General features: G+C 38.6%; 1 protein-coding gene across 2 annotated transcripts; it reads right to left on the reverse strand.

Annotated features, from left to right (window-relative positions):
• Nucleotides 1–1,886: 1,886 nt before the first annotated feature.
• On the reverse strand, nt 1,887–6,143 carry LOC106943592 (NACHT, LRR and PYD domains-containing protein 1-like). Of its 2 annotated transcripts, XM_015026897.1 has the most exons (8): nt 6,041–6,143; nt 5,714–5,964; nt 4,143–4,271; nt 3,189–3,324; nt 3,067–3,096; nt 2,892–2,924; nt 2,777–2,820; nt 1,887–2,340 (listed from the first exon to the last, which is right to left on the reverse strand). In XM_015026897.1, the coding sequence occupies exons 1-8, from the start codon at nt 6,138–6,140 to the stop codon at nt 2,041–2,043; spliced, it is 1,023 nt and encodes a 340-aa protein (XP_014882383.1). In that variant the 5' UTR covers nt 6,141–6,143; the 3' UTR covers nt 1,887–2,040. The 2 variants fall into 2 exon arrangements, with proteins under 2 accessions (XP_014882383.1, XP_014882384.1); XM_015026898.1 differs by lacking the exon at nt 2,892–2,924.
• Nucleotides 6,144–10,219: the final 4,076 nt, after the last annotated feature.

The raw sequence follows: 10,219 nt of genomic DNA on the forward strand, positions 1-10,219 counted from the left end.
TTGATCTCCATGGCAACCATTCATCTGTTAAAACGCCTGGGTGGACCGAGCCCCAGCTTCAGCCTCACAGAGCAGCGCTCCACCACGACGACACTCTGCTCCTACAGACTAGCCAGCAGCAATTAGTAAACACCTGGTGGAGCTGCTCATCAGCTGAGCTCTTCATATGAGCTACTTCTCAGTGAAACTCTGGTAAAAAAAAAAAAAAAAAACTTTGTTAAAGTGTTAGTAGAGGAACGATGCTGTCTGTTAACGTTGGTTTAATAATTGGAAGTGTGACCAACTTGGACTGAACGGCTTCTTTCACTTCCTCTGCTGCCATTTGTAAAACTACAGGCAGAATACAATAATAAAATAACTAGGTTACGTTCAAATTCTGGTGTTTTAAAGGCAAAATTAATACAGATAAATATAACTATAAAACAACCAACTGATGCTGAAAAACATTTAAAAAATTCAGGAAAAATTGTATGAAACTAATCCTTGCACTAGATGTTGTAGATGTATGTCAGAACAGGGTACAGTTCTTCCATTGACGATGTTTACAATATATTCATTTCAAAAGGCACCACAGGCAGAACAGCAAAGCTTCTGCACAAACAGGAGGTCTCACTTGGACATAAAATCTGGATGTCAGTGTCTCATAACTGCTTTGTTTAAAATATGATTTTTCCTCTCTCACAAAAGTCACTCATGTTGGGTAAAATATCTAAAAATGTTACAGACGTAATAGAAGCAATAAAGATATTGCTCTGATAAAAAGTACTGTGAAATAAAACTACTCCTAAAACTACATTAAAAAACCTTATTGAGGTAATCTGAGTAAATGTAAGTGGATGCAACCACCTGTTTGGATCGGCCTTATGGAGTCTTAGGGGATTATTCAGGGAGGCAGAAAAATCTGTGACTATTTGATCGTTCAACCTTATCCTTATTTTCTTGTTGCCTTTTCAAAAAGTTGATTTATTGGACTTTATGGGTTAATTAAAGGTCATTTTAAACACAATTCATGTATCAGCATCAAGAGTTGGACAGAAATATTCCACAGACTAACAAAGTTAAAAAGGAAAATAAAGCACCACAAAGCTTCACTTTGTCCCATCAGGTAAATACACAAACTTCATTTTATCAAGATCTAAATTCCTTTAACTATCATATCTGTCATCTTTTGTGCTAAATGCTGTAACTCGGCTCTCCAGTCAGAAATCTTACTCTGGCAATAAAAAACATTGTCAAAAAACCTGAGATATGTTTTAGTCTAGCCATAAAATAGTTATTGAGGGTTGGATTGATTCAGACCGGGCACTACTGAAGGCCTAGGTGTGAAATGCACGGCCCGCCACTGGTTTTAGACTATTTTGGTTTGTGTTTTAATTTTGATTTTTAGGAAGAGTATGATAAGCATTTTCAAAAACTTTAAATATTCAGCATTACACAAAGAAAGTTTATGTTTTATGTTTTCTTCAACTTGATGCAGCAGGAAACAATGAATTCAAGGGTTTCATGTTTCTGACTGGTGAAAACTCTCATCACATAAACATCATCACTGCAAACGCGCTGTGTTCACGCTCTCATCCAATGAGACTTTCTGCCCCTCATTCATGGCTTCAAGGTTGATTTCCCTGATTCCTGTTAACATCAGGCCTGATGTTGGACCCGTTGGGCAGAAACGACTCAAATGCCTCAGGTAATGCAGTGAGTTCCACGTTTGTCGGAGGTTTGCTCTTCTTCCAGAACAGAAAATAAGATTCCAGCTCCAGCAAGGAGCTGAAATCTTCTGCAAGAATAAAACATTCTGAAGGCTAAATTTATTTACTGTAACATTTAATTTTGAGCAACATTTTTGAAACAGTAGTTAAGACCTTATAAAATAATGTATTCTTTTGTTAAAATATTTGCATCAAAAGTTTATTTGATAATTTGCACTAAAAACACATCATCCACTGAAGAACATGGGAATAAAAAATATGTATGGAGTTTTTTGTGTGAAGTGTTTCTGGAGTTTGTCCTGAATTTGTTTGGAAGCGGTTCCTGTTTGGATCATGAGCTGCCTCCGGACAGCGCCTCCAGCAGGTCATTCCTGGGTATTTTCCTGAGGATCTCCTTGGTTTTCTCCACGGCCTGCTGACTGAAGGTCTGCAGCATCAGATCCACCAGGTCTACAGCGTCTGCGTTCTGCAGCTGACCGGCTGTGATTCTCAGCGGAGCGGCTCCTCCGTCTGCTCTGCAGACAAACACCTCCACGTCCCTCAGGAAAAACCGGAACCTTTTCAGGTCCTGCTGCTTCAGATCTCCAATCACTTCCAGAAGCTTCTCTCTGTCTGAGCGCAGAGATGCCGCCTGGCGACATGGAAACAAAGTTTATCAAATTAAATCAGTTTTATTGCATCTCTAATTAAATAGCATCTTTATTTATTTTGTAAAGTGGGAAGGTTTTTGCTCTGACTGAAAAAAGACCAATGAGAGACTTAGAAGCAGGAAGAACGTTAATGACAACAAAAATAAATTAAAAAGTGGAATCAAACTCAATGCAGCTGAAAGAAAGTTTTAAATCCTCATCAGGAAACAAGACGAGACAGAAACAGTGAAAATCTGAGCTGCAGCCCATTAAGTTACAACCAGTAAACCAGTTTATTTAACTGGGATCTGAGTAATTTAACACCAGATGAGAGGCAAAGGCAGAAAAATGAAAACAAAAGCAGTGAAATTCAATACAAACTAAACAAAACCTGAAGGTCTGACAAACATTTATCCAGACATCAGGATGACGACTCACTGTTTGCGTGAGAGGAGACGGATGTTCCTCCACGTAATGTTTCACTGAGGACAGAAATTAATTAAAAATTATCAGAAACTTATCTTCTTTTAATGAGCGGTACAAAACAAGTTACCCTGGTGTGAATAAGCGACTCCAGTTGCTCCACCTGAGAAGAAATGTTTGTTACGTTTCTTTCTCTCCTTCAATGAAACTCAAACTCCAGAATATTGATTCATTTTTAACACTAGAAATTAATCTAAAACCCAAAATGCAGTTTTTCTGCAGAAACAAAGGATCTAATCTCTTACCTTTTCTCTCCTCAGTTTTTTGGTATTCATCTGAAATTCAAACAGAGAAAATAAAGATTTAGAGGTTTATTTTTAGCAGAGCGTTAAGGTGATGTATGAGTCAGTGTGACTGTTTTAACGACCTTTCCGAAGTGCGCAGGTCCACACTGGGTTGAGCTGCTTTGCTTGTAAGAGTTTCATCTGGAAGTCTGTCTCTGGATTTTTAATGTACACTTCAAAGAAATTTGGCCTTGTGGGATTATACCTGAGCTTTAGTCTCTGTTCACACAGGAAAGGAAGGAAGGATTGGGTTTATTCAGTTCAAATCTGTGTGATACTGAGCTGCAGACAGAGAGAGAGCAGCAATCACACAACGCAGCAACAGAATCACAGTGACTGGTTCAAAAAGGTGAAGATCGAACATCTTTCTGCCCTGAGTTAATCTGCAGCTGCAGACCTAAAGCTAAGATAATGGATACAATAAATATGACTGGAGTTACATCACTTAGCAGCTTTATAATGTTTTATTTTGTTAATCTAGCATTCTTATAGAAGCTTTTGCATCTATGTGAGCAACAGACGTCTTTGTAATTTCTTCTAATCTAATATAATATAAATGATGATCAGCCTATCAATGCATTTGACCAGCAGCTCCAGGCTGATGCTTCTCTTCTTAAACCCAACAGAAGCAGAAACGGTTTCCTGACAGCGTTAGCTTCACCTTCGTTTAGTAAATTATGTGGAATCTGCTGTTTCTGTTTGCAGATTATTTTACGATTCACAGACAAAATTATATTTAACAAACAGCTGAACATTTCAGAGATTAGATATTATGATCAATAAAGGTTATTGTTTCTGGAGAACGGAGGATGTGCAGTGTACAGTCAGTGCTGATGTTGCTCAGCTCCATCCTCCTGTCTGCAAGACAATGGCCTAATTAAAGTAAGATACTGATTGCTCATAAATATTTTACAACACACCACTTGAAACAGCTGAGATCAGGTAGTAGCTGCTGCATCCTTCCTCTGCTGGTCTGAAACGCAGGACTAATATCAACAGAAACTATCGTATTAAACATCACAGATGTGGAATCGTACCTCAGGACAAACTTCAGCCGATTCCAGATCTGCTGTGAGGACGAAGTCATCAAACATTTTCAGAGGCATGTCTGGATCTGGCTTTCTTATGACTTTGTATCCATAAGACGTTTCCCTTTGGTCCATTTCCTCCAAGCAAAAATAAGTTTATTATTTATCATAAAAATCATAAATTATTATTATAAACTGGCTGTAATGTTGGGATTGTTTCTTACTGAGTCATTTTTTCAGTTGGTTTTATAGGATAATCAATAATTATTCATATATTTGAACATATGAGTGAAAGCAGTTATGTCTTTACACAGTTAAACTACTGGAGGTAAAGTGATGGAGAGTCATGTCTGATATCTGCTTAATTTCATTTTTAAAGATGTTTTTAAAAATGTTTTGGATGTAGAACTCCACATGTAAGCATGTCTTAAAGAGCGACATATTTCACTTCCCATTCTGTGCTTTATTTATGAATAGCTCTTAATGTGCAGAACATTATCACTTTTAGTAAAATAGCACAAATAAAACAAACAAAGATTAAGAGAAGCAGATTTCCAGGTACAGATTAAAACAGGATAATCTGGATTTCCATGGCATCACTGCTCTCCAGGATGGGAAATATTTCTCCAACAGCTAAACGTTGTGATTCTTCTAAGTGGGTCAGATGGATTGGAATGAGTTCATTACAAGCCAGAGAAATATTTACAATGACTCTGGACATATCAGCACGTTGTATGCATTACATTCTTCAACAATATTATTTAAATTTACAAAGTGCTTGTCAGTAATTTGGGTTTAATATGATAGTCTGATTTGATTCTGAAGATGTAAGAACCAAATACGACCAGCAGGGGGAGTCCCTAACGCTGTTTCACTCAGTTCAACTGAAATGTTTAATTCTGGCCAACAAACATGCAAAAAGCATTGAATCCGTTCTGGTCCAGGTCCAGGCTGGTCCTGCCATGTGAACAGACCCAAAGGAGAAAAGACTTTCAGATCTCAGCCAAACTGGTGACTCTGGGCTCGCCTTGTGTCCCGGTTAAGGACCGACACCCTGGGAAAACTGAGGAGTTGATATGATAAAGAGTCAGCCATACTCATTAGGTTAAGGCAGAGAGAAGGTCTACTGTGGTTACTTAAGGCTATGAAAGCGTTAGTCGTGTTAGGTGTGTTTCTACTAAACTGGCTGAACCAAACCTGATGTGACTTTGGTTCTGACTGTGGCTGATGGCCTGTAGGACCCGGTACCAGCATTGCAGTTTGGGGGACTTTCAGTGCAGAGAAAAGAAAAAAAAGGAGAGAAGAAGAAGAAAAACCTCAAACTCTGTTGAGCTACAGTTAGCTGTTAGCTCCCAGCTAACGATGCTAACCCCAGGCTGACATGGTGTATGTCAGCCTTTGCATGAGGTTAGAAATGCTGCATTTATGCTCTGAAGTTTAATAACTGAGTAAGAATATTTTATAAATTGCTGTATCTTTTTTCATATGTGTATACTATAATGGTTTATAAGTCAACTATGCAGAAGTTCTGACCCGTTTTTATATGAAAACTCCTTCTACCATAAGACCTGCATATTAACCTGCTGTAAGGCCGGGTCGCGTGGGATGAGGTAAACATGCAGCGTGAGGAAAGCCGTGTTGGTCCGATAGAGCAACATGTTGCAGTAGACCTTCACAGGAAAGCCGGCTCTCATCAGAACCGCTCTCGGAGAGAAAACGGGTTCAGCCAGTTTGACGTGTGACGGTGAGACCTCAGAGACTTTCTCCACAGCGTCTCCACAGTCGTCCATGTGGAGGACAGCAAACTGCTCCAAAGGTTTACGGACGTCGTCTGAAGGAAACACAAAGAGCAGGAAAAGTTCTGGGTCAACGGTGTTAAAAGGTTTGGTACCATCATGTTCTCCTACCGACACAGATCCAGTGAGGCAGGAACACCTCCGTCATCCTCCCAGTAATCAGACTGATGTCCAGTAAAGGACCAGCAGGCCGGTATCCTCTGCTCTCCATCCTCTCCATGTATCCGTCCCAGGAGCAGAACCGGTACCTGAAGACGACCCGTTCGGAGCAGAACCAGCGCAGACCAGAGACGCTGCACTCAAAGAGTCCAGCTTCACTCTGGAGGCTGAACAAAACGTTTCAATAAAGCAAATAAAAATGTGACGATTTATATTTTCAACAAATTTTGACAAATGTTTTTTGTGGAGAATTTTCTGAATCATCTGCATGTAGAAGATATTTTTAGTTTAGTTTCCTGTAATTTAATTGGCCATCTGGTGGACGGATTCCTCTCTGGTACTCTGGTTTCCTCATCGTCTAAAAACATGTTAGATTTATTGGTGCCTCCAAATTGTTCATAGGAGGGAATGTCTCTGCTCTCGTCTGTGTTTGTGACTGACTGGGTTTACTGGTGTTGTACTGGGAGGAACGTTGTTTTTCACCTGTAGGCTGGAGCCTCGTCTGGATCTGCAGTTTTCATCTCAGGTTCCACTTTAGTGCAGCTGCTGGAGTCCTGATGAGGACAACAATCAGGTTTACAACCAGCCAAGATGTTGAGAAGGTCAATAAAATAACGAAATGAGAAAATCAAACATAAAAGTACCTTTAGATAATTGACTGTTTCTGCACATTTCAGTGGAAAATCCATTGGAATCCCTTTTTGAAAAACACAACATTTTATTTAAAGCTTAGAAATCATCCTTTACACCAAATCTGACACGCATTTAATCATCATTAAGACTGTTCTCAGAAATGCTTCAGCTGTGTGTGGGATCAGCTGGTTGACCAATGCCTTGGTCTTCCTCTGCATCAGCAGCTCCACAGTGAGATGCTGCATCTCCTCAGCATCAGCAGCTGACCCACTCATCCTTTTCTGACACACTCTTTCCCAGATGAAGGTATTCATAACCCTCTGACCTTAACACTTTTATGAAGCTCTCCATGATTTACCAGTTGGCCTGTCTCTGCTGGTGCAGTGACCCCTCCCTGTCTTTGGGCTAATGGATTATGTTAGAAGCTGTTGCATCGTGTTTATTCTTATCATTGTTGCATATTTAGTTTGTTTTAGCTCCAGCCTCTGAGTGGAGTTTTATTTTCATGATTTCCTCTCAGTGCTCTGTTATGATAAAAGGCCTGAAATATTAATATAATTTATGGCTGATAATCCCGTCAGGAACTTAATTTTTTTAAACAACTCATTACAGGTTCCTTAAACCTACCAATGAGGTTTGTATCTTTGTCAACTGCCTAGAGGAGTGGAGTAACGTCCAGGTGTTTAGATTTGGGTCTATTAAGTGTATTTTTGCATTTTCCAGCCCTTCATCACAGAGGCTGATAATATTTCTGATCAAACCAAACATGCCACTGTTTTGCATCTTGTAAATCTTCTTTTCAGACATATGGATTACAGTTTCTAATCATATCTGTTCACATGTGCCAGAAGTTAGTCTACTCAAGTCATTGCATAACTAATATTTATATTCCACAATTAAACAGAACTATAACCTTTCAAGCATTTTTTGCTTTATGCCATGAATGTTTCAGTAGGTGAAGATAAATGCTATTTATTGGACAGCCTGATGTTCCTGTTTGCCACTCTTTCATAGAGCGAGTATAAATTTGATGCATTTTTGATCATGGGTTCTTTTACAGAAAACAAATAGTTTTCAAGGTTTGTATGAAATGAAAAACTTTTATTTTGAGTTCAGTTCTGTTATTCTGAACCAAACTGTAAATCATTTTTCTAAAAAGAGCTGAGATGGATGGGAAGGGGATGCATCGCTTTCTCTCATGGAGCCATTTCACTTTCAAGAGCAATCCTCCCCAATCATTTCAGGGCACTTCTCAGCAACTGACCAATCAGCGTTCCAAGTACAGTACTGCACAACACTGACAACATCTATCATAGAAAACACGGTCAGAGAGATTTTGAGGAAAATACTCGATAATCACGGTCCCAGTTGTCAGTCCCCACAGCCGTTTCCCAGAACATGCAGACGCTGGAATACAATTTATTACATTTCCAAAACCACAAAGGAGTCTGGATTAACGTAAGAAATGGATGTTGGATTGCAGCCAACCTCATGTCCAGTTGAATGAAACTGATGGAGGGGAACAACCATGTTAGTCAGCATGAAGGTAGTAAACATCCCATTTTTCATCATAATGACACTGATAGACAAATCAAGCCATGTAGTGGATAATTAGGCAAATAACTAAACACAAGTGAATAAAGAAAATTATATTTAGGATCCCCTTTGTCATGAATGCTGTTTTAAGCTAATATATTAGTTTTACTTATTAATATATTATCTGGAAGTAATTAAGGGCTCCGCACTAACAACTCACGACTGATGGATAAGTGTTAAATAAACACATTTATAGCTCAGCCTCTGTCCTCTTCTGCTCTGCAGTGAGAGGTTTGACTGACAGACCCACCAGGTCTGTTAACAATATTCACCCACTGTGGAAACTCAGTGACTTTCTTTCTGTATGTAGCGACATTTCAGACAAAAGAAAAATTCATTTATACCAGGTGAGTCTTTCTCACTTGAGAATGAGTACGGGTTGATTCTGAGGCTTCAGACAATTTTAATTAGAGAAGTTTCACTTAACTTAAAAGTTAATGTAAAAATTAATGTTTGTTTTAGCCACAAAATGCTTCTGCTCAGCAGCAAACAACAAATCCCAACTACAGCAGAGAGCAGCTCATCATGTAGCAGCCAGGAAGCCTGACGTAGAAACATTTAGCTAGACAATGTCAGACATTGATAACTTTTAATTATTGTTATCAAACGTTATCAAAATACCTCAGAAATATACAGAGTCACCATGAGAATGAACGAATTTAAAGTTAAAACTCAGTTTCACACAAATACAAACATTGTAGCATAAATGTTTGGCTGGTGAACCGGACCGGTCCAGGTCGCTATCATATATGTTAGCAGCTTTTCAAATCTTTCTGATAAACATTATGTTACCAAGACACAATAATATGCAGAAGAAGAAGAAGAAGAAGAAGACATGCAGAAGACAATGGAAACATTTTACAGCTCCTACCTTCGGATGTGACCTCCAGCGGGCTTTGGTCCAGATCAGTCATGTCTGTTAAAACCTCTCTGGCTATCTCAACAGACTGTTGGCCAAACTCCTTCACCATCAGACCCACCAGAGTCAGTGCTGTGGCCACCTGGTCTAGATGGAAATCTGGGATTTGCTGGAGGCCCCAATCAAAGCATGTGAACTGAAGAAGTGACTTAAATTTCACTAAAGTCCTCCTGGTCAACTTATGAAGAATCTCAAAAAGATCCCGATGAACATCTGCGGTGGTTGTTTTCTGAAACAAGACATAAAATTAGATTTTTAGCTTATTTAATTAATATTGCAGCATAGTTTGTCAACAGCAGAACTTAAGCTGAGCCACTCCTGTATGTTTTTAAAACACCATGTGCAAAAATGTTTTAAAATGATCACTGTTGTTAAATTTATGATTTATGATGATAAATGGTTAAAAGTTACATTTAAACTGAACTAAATCTTTGTTGAATAAAATCATACTTACTTGCTTCAGTAATAAATCTGCTTCCCCTGAGGAAAAAAATATAAAAATGAACAAAACAGAATTTGATCAAACTCCAACAAATGAAACAGATTGGGAATGTACAGTGGAACGAAACATTTCATGAAGCAACAAATGACGACAAATGAAGAGATGAATTATATAATTTTAAAATATTGAGCAGTTTTGCATTTGATAAATATTGGATACAGTAGAAAAGTACCACTTAGTAATTGGTGCAGAAACATTTGTTGGGTAACTCAGAGTTTCAGTTTCTTCCAAAGACGGAAGCAGGATTCAGCTACTATGCACCACAAATCTGGAACAAAGATCCAGAAAACTGCGAAACAGCTGAAACACTGAGTGCCTTTAAATCAAGAATACAAACCATGTTTAGAGTCACTTTGGAGCCAGAATGAACAGAATAGTGACCTAATGGTTTCTCTACCGCTGACTAAATTTACAATGTTTGATTGATTGATTGATTGACTGTTTGATTGATTGATTGATTGATTGATTGATTGATTGATTG

This window comes from Poecilia latipinna, unplaced genomic scaffold, assembly GCF_001443285.1.
Source record: "Poecilia latipinna isolate Pla-1442-1.1 unplaced genomic scaffold, P_latipinna-1.0 Scaffold5522, whole genome shotgun sequence".
NCBI classification, from domain to species: Eukaryota; Metazoa; Chordata; class Actinopteri; order Cyprinodontiformes; family Poeciliidae; genus Poecilia; species Poecilia latipinna.